General features: G+C 37.0%; 2 protein-coding genes across 2 annotated transcripts; one reads left to right on the plus strand and one right to left on the minus strand.

Moving 5' to 3' along the window:
• Positions 1-288: 288 nt before the first annotated feature.
• Positions 289-7,185, minus strand: LOC137935532 (novel plant SNARE 11-like). The gene is made up of 10 exons (XM_068780185.1): positions 6,468-7,185; positions 6,042-6,134; positions 5,474-5,567; positions 5,278-5,315; positions 4,167-4,261; positions 2,706-2,785; positions 1,388-1,444; positions 1,194-1,286; positions 1,009-1,083; positions 289-625 (listed from the first exon to the last, which is right to left on the minus strand). Exons 1-10 carry the CDS (start codon positions 6,539-6,541, stop codon positions 536-538), a joined length of 789 nt encoding a protein of 262 aa, XP_068636286.1. The 5' UTR covers positions 6,542-7,185; the 3' UTR covers positions 289-535.
• Positions 7,186-13,364: 6,179 nt separating this feature from the next.
• LOC137934359 (SNF2 domain-containing protein CLASSY 3-like) lies at positions 13,365-18,683 on the plus strand. The gene is made up of 3 exons (XM_068778642.1): positions 13,365-14,693; positions 16,169-16,327; positions 16,415-18,683. Exons 1-3 carry the CDS (start codon positions 13,365-13,367, stop codon positions 18,284-18,286), a joined length of 3,360 nt encoding a protein of 1,119 aa, XP_068634743.1. The 3' UTR covers positions 18,287-18,683.
• Positions 18,684-19,400: the final 717 nt, after the last annotated feature.

A 19,400-nucleotide genomic window follows, 5' to 3' on the forward strand; every position in this document is an offset into this window, starting at 1 on the left:
CTCCTCTTTTCCAAAATTTGTCTGCAATTGTTTCTGGCTGATATTAGTGCGGAATCAAGCCAATGCCATTACTGTTTTTAAGAACATCGAAGACAAGAACACATGGTTACACACACGTTAAGGGGCCAAATGGAAGTAATGCTCTCAAGTTAGTGCTCCTTAGTAGACTTGAAAGGAGGAAAGAACAACTTCCTAGGGATTGATAGTGGGCTCGCACCAATCACTAAAATTCAACTCTTCCATAAATAGAATCACACACAATATTAAACATGATACAACAGCAAAAAAGAAAAAGAAAAAAAATCAATCTGCACATAAGCTGGCTTATCAAAGATGATGAATAACAGGTACAGATGATTTAACAATAAATCATTATAGAAGAAAATTACTCAAAAAAGACATGACTGTTGTTCAGGATACCTCTTTGTTCACCTGAAATTCCTTGGAACATTCAGCATCAACAATTAGTAACCTCCACCACTCATATCCAACTTTAGCAATATTCTACAGGTAAAATTATGCTTCGGTTTTGCTTCTAATGTTGATCCCAAAGGAGTTTCCTCTTCATTGCTGGGGGTGCCAGTCCAGGAATATCTCGAATGTCTTTGTTGTTTGGGTTCACAAGCTGGAATATCAAAAGAAAGTTTAATTATACAAATCCCAAATCAAATATAATGGGCACGTAGATAATCATCTCCATCAGAAATATGATTTTTGAATGAAGGAATATGTTAATAATCTTCCCAAAAACACTATCAGCTAATGCACATGATGGTAGAGTTGATCAACTTCTAGTGTGCTCCGTGGCTATTCCTAGAGACATGTTTATACCGATATTGATATATCAAGTGTGTTTCAAAACAGTGATGGAGAAAGCAGGTTAGTCTTGTACTTCTGAAAGTTACAAAGAGATATAAGAAAAATAACCAAAATTTCCAAAGCAACACAGACCAAAAAGAAAGAAAAGAAGAGAAAAGAAAGGCTGAGAAAAAAGAAAAAGAAAACAACCTTCACAATAATGATAGATATCACCCCCAGGACAATAATGAAGAGCAGGGCCATGATACACCGATCAGTTGCAACCTAAAATCCAAAAACAAAAAGAAATAAATCATCACATGATGAAAGGATAATGCAACAGAACTTTTCAAATAAATAAGGAGAAGAAAAAAAAAGGATTATGAGAGAATTACCTGTCTGCCAATTTCCTTGACAAGTTTAGAAGCCTTTTTGATTGAGAAATGGATTGAATCCAACTCATTAACTATCCTACTCATTTGCTCTGTCTGACAATATCAAAAAAGGGAATCAACCAACTCGGCAGAACTTGAAAAAAGAAGATAAACTATGAAGTATATTCTATGACTTCTCCTATCAGTCTTCGTACCTGTGCCTTTAAAGCAGCTGCTGTTTCTGCTCCAACATTGATGGTATCCTCTACAACCTGTACCTCACAATGACATTAGTGTCAAGTGGGATAAACAAAAAACTAAGAACAAGACAGCCACTGAAAGCTACTAAGGGCAATGTTGTTGAGAATGACACAACTCTTGATGTACCATTGACACATGCTAAGTAACATTCCCAGAGGACTCACTTCAACAACACAACTAGCGTCCAGAAGTCCTTGATACAATTCAATTCAACACAAGGCTATACTAGGAAAACATAATGGATTCAGAACTCAAGTGTATGCTGGAAATATTTCCAGTTCATTGATCTTCAACCGCAACTGAGATCCATGATATTTAGATCAATAATGTGATAAGAATAAATGATTGAAACTATCTCAAAAAAAGAAAAAGAAAAAGAATATATGATTCAAATATGGGTTAGTTACATTCACCACCCTGTACATTTATAAAATTTCACAAGCACACCGCTCTTTGATATCTCATTCGCATTGGTAATCTTTGCCATCCATCATTGTTGGTTTACTCTATCTAGGATAAGAATGACAAAAATGCGACAGTTAAGGCCATTTTTGTTTCTTCTAGAATATGCTTTAAGCACACCATAAATTGAATTTGGGGCTGTATATATTGAGTCACTTAATAGTGAAGGCCATTTTTTGTTTTTTCTAGAATATGGTTTTAAGGCACCATAAATTTAATTTGAGTCTGTATATATTTGTCACTTAATCCACATCCAAAAATTGACCCCTTTTCAATGTGAAAATGCCTCTGATGTATGAATCATCCCATATTAAAGTGTAGTACAACATATGAGATTGGCACATCAATATATGTGCTACCACTTAACCTGCCCTTCTGACCATGGCTATATTAATAAGTGGACCTGCTATTCTAGTGTGGACTTGCTAAGCAATTTCTATGCAAGGAGTGGCCTCACATTAAACTAAATGATTCATATGCCCAAATTATAGAGGAGTGATAATGGCTTTTGACAAGGAGATTTTGATCATTTTCTACCTCCTTACAAGTGTTAACTAGAAGAAATGATTGCAAGGAGTGAGAGCATTAAATATCCAAAATCAAGGGGAAGCATAATCATCCAATTACAGGAGTGCATGCAATTTTAATTCCAGTAAGGGGTGAGTGAAGAAATAGATTGTGAGTGTAATTTGACAATTTTCTGGGGTGCATGCAATTAAATCTTGAATTCATCCAAGTTAAAAATGGTGCAAATGCCACACCCTACTTCCCAGTTCCCAGTAAATTATTAGTTAAGAAATTGGAAGATACCTTCTTGGACCGTTCTATTGCTTGATCTGTGTCATCCATCATTCTATTTCCATTGTCCATCAATTGCTGATTGGTCATAGCTGCATAGTCATGGATTCTAACTCAGTAGCAACATAAATAATTCATACTGCAGAAAGAGATTTCTCATCGTTGAATAAAGGAAAAAGAAAAGCAAAAATGGTAAAGAAAATAACTTGGGCCACCCATCTAGACCCTTGGGAAGACCAAGACACTTGTGGTTCTTTATAAAAATAGCAGGATAGGCTTCACTTTAGAAATCTACCTCGATATGCCATCTCTAGAGAAAATTGAGAAGCCGTTTTTCAATCACAACAAAAGTAATCAAAGGCAAATATCTTCCTTAATTTGGTGCATCTACCTTTGAGTAATTTTGCATCATACCCCAAAAGGCTCAGACGTTATCATTTTATAATGCAGTATTCTGAAAAGATGAGCTGCCAAAGCCAGCCACAGACGTATACATTGCTTTCAAAGCCAAAAACGACTTCCATTCTTGCAGGTGGTATTACATCTCTTGCATAAGTGTCTTTCTTGCCTCTTCTTGTAACCCACCACTTTCAGAAAAAATTGCCAATTTTAGTATAAGATCTGTGTATATGTCCGCATTCATCTCGGATCTCTGTAATGATAATTTCTAATATTCTAATGGGTTTCTCAACCATTTTTCCTACTTTTCCAACAACCTACAATACATATAGGCACAAAATTATGTGGCTTAAAAGAAGACAAAAACCATGGATTACAACTTTTTTGGAAATTGAAGATCTAGTCACGACATGCTCTTCACTAGCATTTCTTTCACTCATGGAAAAATGAGTGCATGATATCATTTTACTAACTCTTCATTTGTTTATTTTCTCCACTCTACTCTCCTTTCCACTATAAGTCAGTCCTCGCAACCTTTGAAAGAAATCAAAAGTGGCTTCCAAAAAACAATCCACCTGTTTAATAAACATTCATATGGGGAACTGAAACAATGCAATTTAATTGTCAAAGGTACCACTAGAGATGCAAAGATACATCTCCAAGGAAATATGAGCTACCTTCAATGCCAACATACTTGATCTATGAGTTTTAGAGTGCCAATCAGGATTCTTGGTTTAAACAAATGAAAATAAAACCTCTGTCCCTTGAAATTGTACTGCTTGACTAGGTCCAGCTTCAATAATATCTAGGATCTGTGAATGTTTTTTTTTTCATATTTTAGCGTGAATCTCCATGGGTAACTTAACTTTATGATGACTTTAATCAAGAACATAAGATGAAAAAAACAAAGCCAGGTCTTCTAATATATTCTAGGAGAGGTGAAAAAGCAGTATTGGATTATGCAAATGTTTCAGTGATCAATTGCTGATAGACGAAATCAATGGAACAAGTGTATGAACAAGAAAAGAAACAGTCAAACATACAAGATTTGACACAGTAGGGCGATATGCTTACATGATGCCAGCAGAACGTTCTGCTCGCCAAAACCATCCCCACCACCAGGTCCATCAAAGAGATCAACTCGCTTGTTTTCAAGAGTACTTGCATATCTACAATCCCATCCACAACAAACAAGTTTAGAAATAACTTCTGGATGACTGAATTAAAGAAAGAGAGAATGCAATTATATCCAGTAATATAAACTTCTGCACCAATAAATCCTTCCATAATGTGCTCCTATGTGAGAATATTTCTTGCAAAGATCCACTTTCATTACAAGACAAAATCCCAGACCCTTCTCATTCATAAAGAAGAAGTCGGACCAAAACACGCTGTTTGAATGGAAGAGTAAAACTAATTGAAAATTGGAATGGACAGAATGTGTATGACAGTTAGAATCTCAAACACTTTTGTGGTGATATTAGATGGATCCAACCTCTAGACATTTTTAAGCTTATGCCATGCTATATGATAACCCAAAAGAAATCAAGCATAGAAGAACTACCTTGCACTAACAAAGAAAAACAGATTTCTTTTATTTTGGAGACAAAATACCAGGCCCTTATCTTCCATGTCCTCACAGGATTGTTTCCAAGCGACATGAACCACTCGATTTGGAACAAGGTTATGAAGGTTCCATGGGAGCAAAAATTTACAGGATTATCATTACCATCATGGCACTTACACATATCAAATTGATAAAAGCCAGACATTACCAACTTCATCCATTAGTAAGATAATATTCTTGGAGACTAATCAGATCATTTTTAATCTTCAGAAGTTCTGAGGATTTTTACCAACTAAGGAGTATCCAGTGTCATCTAGACCATATATATGTCAGACTATCTACAGAACAATGAGACCAATGCTCACAAAGCATGACCTCATGTTTAAGGTGCATAAGGTGGAAGAAAGAAAAAACAGTTTTGAGTTGTTTGTGTTATTTACATAAAAGTAAACCTTTATGCCTATACAGCAAGAAATACATCATTGATCGGTATCAAATAATGTCAAATTAAAACAGGCATAACAGCAGTATCTACATAAAAATGTAAAATGTTTGGAATTTCAGAAAAAGTTGTCATATATTCAGAAACACTGACTCTAACTAGAGCTGATTACTTACTGCTTCTTGAGAGCAACATAGGAGTTTAATTCTTTAATCTGCAACAAAATGGGAACATTATTCAGTTTCAAGCTAACCACTTAGTGCTGAATATAATAAACTTTCACCAAGAGAATGCGATAAAACAGTGAAAAACAAAACCAACATGAAATTTTTAGCCTTTAAACTGTAAAGAACCTAAGGTGTGGCACAGCACCATTGACTGTTTCTTCTCATTGAGCAATTTGATTGTTTCTGGAGAGTTTCTACCCTCTTCTTCCTTAACTTCTCTGTCGAATTCCTTGATGAGCCTGCAATACAGATTATAGATTTTCTCAGGCTGTGTCTTTTGCACAAAGCTGGAAAGTTTCACATAAATGATGCTCTAAATGCAAGACATGCACTTGGTGAAGAAAAAAGACAGACAAAAAGCCATAAAAAAAGAGCTTTCTCCTGGTCTGTTTTATAGCTGATAGTTGGACTACTTCCAAAAGCTTCTCCCCCTAATAGTCAGACTACAAATTCCTTAAACGATAAACAGGACCAAGATAATTTTAGTGAATAGAATCTTCCTAAACAACTTACGGGAATCTTCATTGCTCAGACTAGATTAGCAAATAAGAATCAGCAATCAGAATAGTTCTTTTACGGAAATGTATACTATAGTCCCAGCCTTACCAGCACAAGCTCTGAATAAATTCAAAGTGGTGGAAAAGTCAAAGCACCAAAAAATGGTTGAAATAAAAAAAATAAAAACAGAGAAAAGGATCAAGAGAGTAGCGTACCTCTTACAGTCTCGCATCTTTCCTGTAAGTTCCTCCAGCTGCCGGCTCTGTCTACTTGCATCTTTAATCTTCTCCAGTTTTTGGAACCCATTTCTGTGAGCAGCGACATTAGGTAACTGTTAACTACCACTGGCTGAATAAGGCAAACCAAGCCCAGGAGAGCAAACAGTAATTTTAATAATCCAAAAGGACGAGACCGAAACATCGTTTTCCCAATTTCGTTCTTCCAGTCGTCCAATTTTTGCCCGGGAAAGAAAACTAATTTCATGGCTTAAATATATCAAGCAAATCACCACAACAAATTAATCAACGAAATCATCTATTTAATAGAAGCTTGCATTTTTTTGGAAAAAAACATTCGAATCTCCATTATTATCAGAATTCCACCAGAAGACGAAAACAAAAGGAAAGTTCAAAATTCCTTACGATAAAGCTCGGAGAATGTCGCTGATCTGTCCATCGAGGTTGGCTAGTTCATCGCTGAATTCCGACAAGTCCATGTTCCAAGTAAAACTTCGCTAGACCGTAGTTTCTTCTCACGCAGAATGACGCATCCAACACGGACTAACCAGAATGCGGATCAAAACACCAAATATTGTACCCCCAACACACAACAATCTATTCCGATCTCCACATTGAGTGGATTAAAAAAAAAAAATGCAGGATCAGCTCCTCCAAAGAGACACCGCCACAAGACTTCCAATTATCGGAATTCACCAAATCCAGCCGAAAACAGCTACGAAGCTCCTAAGCAACACATAAATCCAAAACGTCCAACTCGAAACCGCAGCAGAATCATCTAGATCCCATCAAGAGCTTCCAAAATTGCACTCTTTTATCATAACAACAACAAAGAAATTATTTCAAATTTCGAAATGCACCAGGAATCAAATCAAACGGAACGATTTCGGACGTCGGATTGGGTGCCCTGACGCCGGAAACCCCGCAATCAGGCAACCGAATCGACGAGGTAGGGTATCTATTATACAGAACGGAAGATCTGAAAACAACGAGATCAAACTCAGACAATACGACCTGCAAACCGAAATGTAGGGTTTTTAAAGGCGGCCGTTTTCGTGATCCGACCTGCCTTGGTCCCCTGCAAAGAGAGAGACCGGAAGCAGAGGAAGAAAAGGATCCTCGAGGCAAACAGCGGAGCAAATTTAATGTCTAATAAACTCTACACGCTTGTTTTGTCTTATATCTCTACGTGGGTTGACTCTTTGAAGAGCGTATCTAAGCATGGCTCCGCTCGGCGCGGAAGCCGCCATATTTAGCCACTGATCTGTTTTTATATTCATTTAATTATTTTATATTAAATCTTTTTTGGGATATATTTCATAAAATAAATTTTAATTTATTCGGTGAATTTTTTTAAATTCTTATTAAATATTTAAAATTAAAATAAAAAATGATAAATATCACATAATGTTACATATATCGACTTGGTAAGGTGACCTGGAGGAACAGGAGAGAGAACCACATGCCCTTAACCCCTTCTTTCTTCTACTATTGTGTGTGTAGGAATTTTTTCCGTATAAGATAGTGATTGAGTCGATCGATTAGGTTAAGTCCATTTATCAATTAAACAACAAACCTAGTTAGGTCAATCAAATCATACCGACCCATAACCGAGACAAAACGACTAGGTCTAATTGAACTTAATTTATCTATATATTACCATAGTTTACTTTAAAGCCTAAACAAACATGGTTACTTTTATAATAAGTAAATTAATGTAATATTAGAATATTTTATTAATAAATTAAGATAGATTGCAGTTTAGTCTAAATTAATACAATAATTATGTGTTAAAATTAATTGGTAAACTATTTATTATAAAAAAATAAATAACTTAAACAAATATGTATACTTTTATAATATCTTGAGTACTTGATCAAATGCTTGCTTTAAAAATATTTTAATTATCACTTAAATCACTAATTTAATATAGTAATAACAGTAACGGATATAATAAATAAATAAATAAATTATTTTATTAATAACATAAGATAGATTTTAATATAGTATAATTAATAATATAATTACATAAAATTAAAAAAAATAGTTTAATTAATTTTAAAAAATAATAATTAAAAAAACACTTGATCAAATACTTACTTTAACAATATTTAGTTATCACTCTTAAATCACTAATTTAATGAAGTAATAACAGTAATAGATGTAATAAATAAATAAATTATTTTATTAATAACATGAGATAGATTTTAATATAATATAAATTAATAATATAATTACATAAAAATAAAATTGTTAGTTTAATTAACTATAAATAAATATTTGAAAAATAAAAATAAAAATATTAGTTTAATTAACTATCAAATTTAAAAATATTATTATTAGTTTAATTAACTATAAATCCAGAAATTACACCCTAATCCCTAACCCCAAATTACCTTCTAAAATTTGGGGGAAATCGGAAAAAGTTAGGGCAATCGAAGCCTAAATGGGGAAATCAAATCTAAAATAGGGGAAATCAAAAGAAGTTTGAGAGCACGGGAGCTGCAAAGACGAAATGGGGGAAAACGAAAGAGAGCATTGGATGCAAAGAAGGGAGAGAGGGAGCATGGGAGGGAGAGAAGCTATAGAGAGAAGGCAAAGAGAGCATGGACACAAAGGGCAGAGAGGCGAGAGGGAAGCTCGAGACATAGACAGGAGAGAGGTCTTCTTCCTCTTGCATAATAGTTTTTGAAAAAATAAAAACCAATATTCTTTGACATAAAAAGTGAGAAGAAGAAAGAATTTTTTTGGTTTCATCGAAGAAGGACATCGCGGGTAAAATCTCCCTCTTCTTCTATTTTTCTCTTATTTTAAGATTGTCAGAGAAGTTCTTTGTTCATAAGAAATCAAAAACTAATTTTAGGTTTAATCTCCTAGTGTTTCATTTGAGAAAAGTTCCCAAATCAAGCTTTTTGGATAAGTATTCTCAAGCTTATGCGTGGAGAGAGTGTTTAAGTTACAAACCAAAAATACCCACATAAATTTACCTCATTACAAAAATAGCAAGTGTATATTATAATGTTCCCCTCTTATTAGTACTTACCATGCCTTATTAGCTTATTCAACTTTTATGGTGAAACAAATCTATGGATGCACTTGTTTAATGTATTTCTTTGTTAAGCCATTGGGGATCAAATATTAGAAGGAAAGAGTGGAAAGAGTAGCTTGGAGTAAATAACTTGAACCTTTAGATGAGAAAAAGGAAGGAAAAGTGCAATGTGTTGCATTTTTTTGTAGTGATGCCTAAATAGATGAAGGTATAAAATTCCTGAAAATATTTGAAAGAAAAAAAATTCTTCCCAAAGAAATGATTTTAATTCCTAGACAAATTTAAAATTTGTTCTTTTCATTGTTATGCACTTTCAAATCTGAAAATATTTCAAAGAAGTGATGATTCTTCCCAAATCATTCATTTTATTGTCAGACTCAAAAGTATGTTGGGGGTTGCCTCATTACAAACACTATTGTTTTTCTTAATCTTTGAACAATGGAATACATTACATGTTAGAAGATGGGTTCAAACTCACGCGTCCAAGAGAGGTAGCATGATGGTAAATAAGAAATCATCTTATAAAGATAGCACAAGGATGTAATTACTATCAAACGCCTAACCAATACACCTAAAAGGCCGACCTGTTAGGTACGAAAAGTTACCGCCTACAGGAGTGGACGGAACCACTCTGACACCCACCCCGCCCATTTTGGAGCTGCCTCTCATGGGATTCGAACGCGGGACGTAGCGTGCCTAGCTCTGATACCATGTCAAATGCCTAGCCAATACACTTAAAAGGCCGACCTGTTAGGTGCGGAAAGCTACCGCCTACAAGAGTGGACGAAACCACTCTAACAATTAGTCAAGAAGAAGCATGTCTACTTATGTCTTTTCTTATGTAAAACTTGTAGTGCTAAGGGAATTATAGACATTGTAACATCCTCCCAAAACTATAAATAGAGGCTCTTGGCTTAGGGTAGAACATCAAATTCCCTCCTCTTCTCTCAAAGTTGTCCATGCATTCTCTCTTGTCTCTCTCTCCCTTTTCTCTCTTCTCTAGCTGAGCTCTTGCTCTTTCTCTTCTCTCTCTTCTTCTCTCCTATTCTTCTTCTCTTCTCTTTCTTCCCTCTCTCACTACCTTGATCGAGGTTCATATGAATTCTACATTACACTTAGATTGTAGGCCCTTAATCAAAAGGCACCAAATTTGTCTTCATAGGAGCTATTTATGATATGGTACTAGCAAGGCCAATTCAAGCCTCTCTACTGACACTAATCATATATGGTATTCAATAGAAGAATAGAAAATGGCATAACAAGGGGGCATATCTTGGACTGAAGAACTTCAATACCAAGGAAGTACTTAAGGAGTCCCAAGTTCTTTGTTTTGAATTCACTACATATCTTGTGTTTGACTTAACTAATGTTATCTGTATCACGACTTGTCAAAATAATATCATCCATGTACATAGTAAGTAGCACACACCTTGATTGGTATGTTTGACAAATATAAAATGGTCCACAAAGTACCTTGTGAATTTGAATCGAGGCATACTTTAACTAAACTTATCAAACCAAGCCCGAGGAGATTGCTTTAGACCATATAGGGATTTTTGTAAGTGGCACACCAACTCCACCTCAACCACATGTTCAGGTGGTTGTTGCATATAAATTTATTCCTTAATGTCGCCATTAAGAATGACATTCTTCACATCAAGTAGAAAAACATGACATCAAGAGTTAATAATAAGAGATAATAAAAGATGTACCGAATTGAGTTTGGCCACAGGCAAAAAAGTTACCTCATAGTCAACCCCATAACATTAAGTATGGCCATTGCCCATGAGTTGGACTTTAAGGCGGACACAGAGCCATCCAGATTAAGCTTTATAGTGAAAAACACTACAGATCATCGGGTTTTTTATCGGATGGAAGGGGAACAAGTTGCTAAGTATGATTCTCATAGAGGGCTGCCATATAGTCATCCATTGTTGTTATATATTTTGGATATTATAGGACCTCCTAATAAGATTGTGGGATAGAAGTAGAATAAATAAAGGCAAGAAACTGACAACAAAATGAGGATAACTGATGAGTCAATAGAAAATTGGAGATGGGGTGAGGGGTAGATGGTCATATGAATGACTTAAGCTCTTTCCAAATTGCGATCGGTCGAGTATCAAATGGATGACCAAAAATACAAGGAGGAGAAGGAGAACTTACCTCAAAGGGGTCCAGAGACTCCACAGGTGTAGTGTCAGCCAATGCCTCAGGGAATGGAATGGATATGCCATCACAACTATGAACTACTGAGTCATCAATCAACACAGTAAGCTTCGAAAACTCATTAGTCATAGAGAAATTAGGTGAGGGCACCTGTGGATGAATAAAAAGGTTTCCCTTCAAAATGTCACATCGCTAGAGACAAATATCTTATTGAGAGAAGGATTGTAACACACATATCCTTCATGAGTAAGAAAGTCGCCCAAAAAGATACATTTAATCACCTTTGGATCTAATTTAGATGTATATGGGGATATAATATGAACAAAACAAGTACACTCAAAAACTCTCAAAGGAAGCAAAAATATCTCATCACTAAGAAAACGATGAGAGTATGGTATCTTATTACTAAGGACCGAGGAATGCAACCTTTTAATGAGAAAATAGGTCGTAAGGATGGCATGTGGCCAATAGAAGTGAGAAACATGCATATGGTGCAGAAAAGTTAGCAACCTCAATAAGGTGTCTATTATTTCTTTCAACCACACTATTTTGTTGCAGTGTGTAGACACAAGAAGTTTAGTGAAGGATTCCTTTATCCATGCAAAATGATTGGAAGTCTCCTGACATATATTCATTGGTATTATTTGAGCGAAGGACCTTTATGTTAATATAGAACTGAATAGAAACCATGACACAAAAAGATTTGAAAGTAGATAATACCTCTGATCTATCTTTAGATAAAAACAACCATGCAACCCAAAAGAAACCATAAAAAAGGTAATAAAGTACATTAAACCGGAAACATTAGAGATGTTCAAGGGTCCTCACACATCAGTATGAAGTAAAGAAAAAGGAGCAACACCTTTAGTTTCGCCTCGAGGGGAGTCAGTACTCTACTGGTGTTTACTTATTTGACAATCTTCACAGTTCAGACTGGAAATAGAATGCAAGGAAGGAAACATATGTTTGAGAGACTGCAAAGATGGGTTGCCTAATCTATTGTGACACTTAAGAGTCATATGCTGAGAGCTGGATGTGACTGCCAGTGAATTGAGATAGTAGAGCTCCTCCCCCATTCACGAAATAACCTGTTTTGTTTGCATATCCTAAAAAACACGAGAAATAGGAGAAAAAGTAATGGAACAATTAAATTTTTTGGTCATACCAATTGAAGCATTTATTAAAGACTAAGTCATATCAAGTAGACGACATAACGGTCAGCTATAGAAAAGGATACTTGCGGTCTCAAGTAATTCGTAACGATAATCGACTTTTTTCAATAATAATGCCTCGTCCAAATAGATTTTTTGAGTATTGATAACAATAGCTGTAATGATCAAAGGCTCAAATAGAACTCCCACTGAATACCAACAACTTCCCCTTTCTCAGTAGTATTGATTAAGAGATGTCATTCGAGAAAGGAAAAGTGGAGGAAACGAATGAAAGGAGGGAACGAGAGAAGCATCTGTCGATGCTCGTTTCAACTGTCCGCGTGAGAGTTGAACCATTAATGTGAGCAGAGCTTTTAATGAGTGATTTGATGAAGCTATGAGTTCTTCTTCAGAGATTTCCAGTTACGTTCTACGTTGTTTTGGCCTTGTGGGGGGAAGAAGGAAGTAGCTGCTTCATTGAAGCAGGGTTCAGAACCTGTAAACGTTTTTGTTTTGAAAAACTAAAACCGGACGAAGAAGCGACAAGTGAGAAACGCATGAAACGGGAAGGGTCAATCAATGCGGCTTTGAAGGCACGCAAACGCACGAGTAAATAGAAAAAGTCGGCGTCGTTTGTATGATCTTCCTTTTCGCGGGCTTTTCTCTCACTGTCTTTTCCGGCCGCTTCTAAAACAAGTGCCGTTTCCGGGCTCCCCCGCACCTCCTTCTGCCCGCCTTCCCTCTGCGGTAACCAAAAACCTCTCTCTCTCTCTCTCTCTCTCTCTCTCTCTCTCTATCTCTCTCTCTCTCTCTATTTCTTGTCCTTGCTGTCGATGTCCTTCACTCTTGCCTCCCTTTGCTCTGTTTTTGTCCTCATTCTAAGTTTTCTCTATTGGTAGGGCCTCTCGGTGAGGATTCGAGTTCTTGCCGGGGATGGAATCGTGCTCCTGCGTAGCCAGAAGATCTCGCTCTCGGAAAACCCCCACTTTGCCTGATATTCCCCCCTGCGGAAAAGACGAGGCTCGGATTCACCAATGCGACTGTAAAATTAAGGAATTTAATCCGGACTGTGGTAGAACTAGGGTTCTTGAGTCAAAGGAAGAATCCAGTTTTAGTAGGAAAAGCAAAGGCGTTGAAAATTTCGTCGTGGATGATAGCGGTGAAGAAGAAGACGAAGACGACGACGACGATGATGATGATGATGATTATGATGACGAGGATGAGGGAGAGGACAGCGAGGAGGAGGAGGAGCGGTTTCCTCCATCACGTAGCAAACGGCGGGCGGAGAATGAACAGCCAGGCGTGTCTCGCCGTCCAAATGAAATCAAAGAGGAGGAGTATATCGTGATCACCGATGATTCTGACGATGGAGACTTGGTTGGTTCAGAGTCCAGTAAACATTCTTGCGAATGTTGTCTGTTAAGGAAGACGAGTCGGTCGATACAGGGGCCGAATCCGACCATGAGGGGAACTCTTCCGCTGGACTCTTCCAGTGTCTCATACCCTTCATCCGCGGATGAAGATACGCAAGAAAGGTCTATTGATGGGAGAGAATCGTCTGTAAGCACTAGCGGCGTGGCCTTGGAAGAAGAAATTGAAGGAATGCCGTTTAGAAGAAAAAAAGCTTCAGGAATTGATGTTCTTGTTTCGATCCGAGAAACACATGAAGAAGCTACTTTTCAGGGTTTGGGTATTGCTGGGCGTACACGGTCTCGATATCCTTCTAGAAATCCTTCTAGAATCACGAAGACGGAAGGAACTTTTAGCCGGCCACTTGACTTGGAGAATTCTGAAGAGGAGCCGTCCAATCCTGCCGCCACTGGAGATGCTGTTAGAAGCAAGAAAGGAGAAGGTCCTTCCAACACTAATGATGCTGTTAGCAACCGCGAAGAAGAAGAATATGACAGTAGTGGAAGCGAAGTTTACAGAAAGAATGAAGAAATAAGGAGGGGAAAGTTCAAACTAGGTAAGTCTACCAAGAGAAAGCAGGGTCGTGCATCTAGAGATGATGCCTTTTTCAAGCTTCTTGTTAATACAGTTTGGGGTACAGGGACAACATCCCCAGAAGAACTAAATCCTGCCCAACCAAAAGTTAGAACTCCAGAGATAGATGAATTAACGCTCCAACTTAAATTTCCATATGATGAAGAGGGGGTGCCAACAGGAAGAGAAAAACCAGAGATGGAAAACTTAGAGGATGAGCTATGGACTGAATTAGATTTTGCTATGCGTTTAACTGAGATGGGTTCCTTCGAGCCTGCAGTAAGTCCAATAATTATTCCAATGACGTCTGTCAGAAAGAGCATTACTGTATTTGTTTTTAAAATACTCTGGAGAAAACTCCAATTTCAGAGTTGGTATTTATTTATCTGAATTGTGTATAAAGCTCCTTGATTATGCTTATTTTGTATTATACTAATTCCATATCCAGGGTTGGTAGTAGTTTCCTTCAGCACGGTTATTCTAACCCTGCTGATGCAGCCACAAAAAGCACTATTGTAGTCTTGGTGTTGGTACAATATCCACGAATGGTGGTAGTCCTTTTTCAGAAACATTATTCATGGCCTGCTGATTGACCAGATCCATAAACGTATTTGTTCATTTTCTTTTTTTCTTTTTTTGAGAACCAATCAATGTAGTCTTATTGCTGATACAATATCCATGAAAGGCTGTCTTCCTTTTTCAGAAACATTATTCTTGGCCTGCTGATTTCAGTGACAAGAACCGGAAATTTATTTTAGTTCATTATTCTTGGCCTGCTGATTTCAGTGACAAGAACTAGAATTTATCTTAGTTCATTGTTCTTTGGCCTGCTGATTTCAGTGACAAGAACCGGAAACTTATCTTAGTTCATTATTCTTGGCCTGCTGATTTCAATGACAAGAACCATAAATTATATTAGTTCATTTTTTCTGTATTATTTAATTTTCTACATTGTTGTTGTTTTCCTTTGATTTTGCACTGGGGAGCCAAGGATTTGGGTGTCAGCAGTTTTTTGTGCCTCATGACTATGCCACATGTTGACACTAACCTGCACCTCATTGCATAGCTGCAGACATTTAAGAGATTTTGTTTGGCACACTTTTCCTTTTTTTTTTGGTCAGACATACCGTTGTAAAAAATAATCTGAACATCTCATATAGAATCCTATTACTAATTTATTAGCATGTAGGACGTGTCTACATAATAAGTTAATGCTCTGTTTTTTTTGTCATTTTCAGCACCTAGTGTCAGCCATCTACAAGTCAACTAAATTTTTTTTTTTTGAAATGATTACGAGTCAACTAAGTTACGGTTTATTAAATGTATTATGATATCATCTTAAGTTTGCCTAATGTTTTTTACACTTCTTTCTAACGTATGGTGAATAAAAATAAGTCCATTTCATGCATAAATCTTTCTAACGTATGGTGAATGTCAGCTTTTTTTTTATGTCGGAGAAGTTTGCAAAAAAAAAAAAAAGGCCATATCATGCCTAGACACCTGCACATGCATTTATACATATGTATACATATCATCATTCTTGAGAATTTATATATCTTGCAGGTTACATGTATGCTTTCGTTTCCTATAAGTTCTTGTTCTCTTTTCATGCAGTTGGTTGGTGTTTCCCTTTTTATCAAAATTTCCTTTTGCTTACCATCATCACTTTCTGTTCAATTCTTGTTTGTACACTTTTCAACTTTAAGAAATCATATATTGTGTAAAACTTACAACCTATTAATGTCGGTCAGCAGGTTGACAGCAAGGAAACCTGTGCAGCAGATAAGGAAATAGATCAATCCATACTGTGTCAAAGTGGGAAACACGAGTATATCCTAAATGAGAAAGTTGGAATCACATGCAGACATTGTGCTTTTCTAAAAGTGAATATCAGACATGTTTTTCCGCGTATGGTACGTTTTAATTCTTCATAACCATTCAGTACCTGAAATATATTCACCATTTTGTGATTTTGAGCAAATCATTTATTCATTTTGAAGGCGATGAACCATTGGCGAAAATCAGGGAAATGGAAACATGATGACATTAAGGATCCTATGGAGTGGGATGATCCCCAGATACCAGATACAAATGATGATTCCCCAGGCCTAGAAACTCTTCCGCCGGGAACAGTATGGGATATAGTGCCAGAGGCTCGCAAGACCATGCATCGCCACCAGCGTGAGGGCTTTGAGTTTATGTGGAAAAATCTAGCTGGCAGCATTTTATATAGGGAGTTGGAGTCTTCATGTTCTGATGTTGTGGGTGGCTGTGTTATTTCACATGCTCCTGGGACTGGAAAGACCCTTTTGACCATTGTCTTTCTCCAGACGTTCCTCGAGGTCTTTCCAAACTGCCGACCAATCATTGTTGCACCCCAGAACATGCTCCTCTCATGGGAGAGAGAGTTCAAGAAGTGGAATGTAAATGTGCCATTTCACATTCTTAATCAGAAAGGTTTATCTGGTGAAGAAGATGACCTGCTTCTCAAACTTTTTCACGAGAAAAGATCTTTGCACAGGAAGAGGAATGATGTGCGCATGGTTAAGTTATATTCATGGAATAAAGGAAAGAGTGTAGTAGGATTGAGCTATCAGCTGTTTCAGAGGCTTGCAGAAAGTAAGGATTCAAGCGATGAACAATCTGCACACATTGCTAAAATCCTCCTGGAGAAGCCTGGCTTGTTAGTTCTTGATGAAGGGCACACACCGCGAAACAGCAAAAGTCTCATTTGGAAAGCTCTGGTCAAAATCAAAACAGAGCGTAGGATCATTCTTTCTGGGACCCCCTTTCAGAACAATTTCAATGAGCTTTACAACATACTATGTTTAGTTAGACCAAGATTTGCCAACAGTCTCTCGTCTAGGATCTCTGGAAAAAGCTTCTTGATGCCAAAAAGGAAAAGGCCGAGATGGGAATGGGATGTATTGACTAGTTCTATCGGCAAAGCTACTGATGACAATTTAGAAGAGCTCCGGTCCATATTGGATCCTTTTGTTCATGTTTATAAGGGGAGTATCCTGAAAAGTCTTCCTGGATTGAGGGAGTGTTTGGTTGTGTTACATCCATATCCTCGACAGAAGCAGGTTCTAGACAGTATTCAGAATATACCTGCAAGGAACTGTATGGGACGAGAATGTGCAGTTTCTCTAATTTCAGTTCATCCTTCACTTATAACAACATGTTCTCTTTCTGAAGACGAGGAATCTGCCATAGACAAACATCAGTTAGAAAGATTGAGAGATGACCCAAATGAAGGAGTGAAGACAAGATTTGTTATGGAGCTCATCCGACTGACTGGAGCATTGGGTGAGAAAGTATTGGTATTCAGTCAATATCTTGAACCATTAGAGTTCATAAAAAAACATCTCACAAGTCACTTTAATTGGACAGAAGGGAAAGAGGTGCTGCAAATGGATGGTAGTATAGGTATGAAGCACCGTCAGTCTAAGATTGACTCTTTCAATGAACCATCCAGTGAAGTAAAGGTTTTGCTAGCATCCACAAAAGCTTGTTGTGAGGGTATCAATTTGACTGGAGCGTCCAGGGTGGTTCTCCTTGATGTTGTGTGGAACCCTTCAGTGGAGAGACAAGCCATCAGCAGGGCTTATAGGTTGGGGCAGACAAAAGTTGTTTACACTTATCATCTCATTGCATCAGGAACAAACGATGAGGATAAGTACAGTATTCAGGTTAAGAAGGAGAGATTATCTGAATTAGTATTCTCTTCTAAAGACTGCCAAATGGATAAGGAAATTAACCCATCAAAGGTTTTCGAAGATATAATCTTGGAAGAAATGGTTAACCATGAAAAACTCAAAAGCATGTTTGCAAAGATTGTTTATCATCCAAAGGAGACACCTCATTTGTAGTCATCACCTTTTCACTGCAGACAGAATTCTCATTCCACCCTTGAGCCTCAGAAGTGAGCAGTTTTGTGTTGAGATGATGGCTTGGTTGCCTTGGTACCTGTCTTCGACATTGTCAAGAAGATTCTTATTCTCTTTTGCAGACAGCAGGGAATTAACTTCCCCAGATAAATCTAGGACTGCAAAGATAAAATTCTTATCCCTTCATACCTTGATTGTATTCTTTCTCTGCATTTACTAATTGCTGTTTCAAATGTAAATTTAGCTAGGCAGCACAAAAATTTTGATGGAGATCTGCATAGTCTTTGTCTCCTATTTTTTTTGTCAAGAGTTCTCAAATTCGTTTTTTAGTAAGGCATTCTGGAATGCTATCACAGTTGCTCCTGTATCCTTTAGCAAAATGTACAGTATATTTATTAATTTTAAAGGTTGTCTTGTATGCTTTTTTCAAGGAAAATGTGGCTTACTAAGATTTTTATTCTCTTTAACTCTCTTCAGGGGATGAAAGGTCAGTAACCTTACTGACTGGTTCGTGAAGAGTTCATCCAGGTTCTGTTCCAGGATGATCAAGTGCCTTTATCATGTGATGCCATTCTACAGATGCTATATAGCTGGATCATTAGTGGATTGCTGATCATTTGTTGGCGTCATTCTTGTTAAATGGCAGCAAGGAAAAAAGAGAAATATAAAACCTGAAACAATAACTTGACTATGTCTGTGAAGCAACATTGTTCAATTGCAGAACCGTCTGGTACAAGGGTGGCATCGAGCTGAGCCAAGTTCGAACCTGCATATGTTCGAATTTAGCTTGATCTGAATACTTTGAACTCGAGTTCGAGCTCAGCTTCGAGTCTAAAATTAGAATTGGGCTCGAGCCCAAAAATTTTAACCGAATTTGGGCCCGAACTCAGAGTTGGGTTCGAGCTCCAACCTACATTTAAAACTTCAAAAATAAAAAAATACACAAATAAATAAAGAGAATATTGTGATGACCTTGGTACCATTGAACTGCAAGGTATCACAGAGGAGTCTAGGCCTTTGTAGTGGAGCATACTAATGTATAATAACCTGTTTAATAACTTAAAAGAAAGAGCAAACATTTCTATCAATAGTGTTT

This window comes from Aristolochia californica, unplaced genomic scaffold (assembly GCF_029961685.1).
Source record: "Aristolochia californica isolate CCGP_79_NKW_82.1479 unplaced genomic scaffold, dmAriCali1.0.hap1 SCAF_6, whole genome shotgun sequence".
In the NCBI taxonomy this organism is placed as follows: domain Eukaryota; kingdom Viridiplantae; phylum Streptophyta; class Magnoliopsida; order Piperales; family Aristolochiaceae; genus Aristolochia; species Aristolochia californica.

Coding starts and splice junctions, on each gene's coding strand:
- LOC137935532 (XM_068780185.1), bottom strand. CDS start 6,541: ATGGACTTGTCGGAATTCAGCGATGAACTAGCCAACCTCGATGGACAG. Junction 1,445..2,705: donor CAATAGAACGGTCCAAGAAG/GTATCTTCCAAT, acceptor TGTGAGGTACAG/GTTGTAGAGGATACCATCAA. Junction 1,287..1,387: donor CAGCTGCTTTAAAGGCACAG/GTACGAAGACTG, acceptor TGATATTGTCAG/ACAGAGCAAATGAGTAGGAT.
- LOC137934359 (XM_068778642.1), top strand. CDS start 13,365: ATGGAATCGTGCTCCTGCGTAGCCAGAAGATCTCGCTCTCGGAAAACC. Junction 14,694..16,168: donor TGGGTTCCTTCGAGCCTGCA/GTAAGTCCAATA, acceptor GTCGGTCAGCAG/GTTGACAGCAAGGAAACCTG. Junction 16,328..16,414: donor GACATGTTTTTCCGCGTATG/GTACGTTTTAAT, acceptor TTCATTTTGAAG/GCGATGAACCATTGGCGAAA.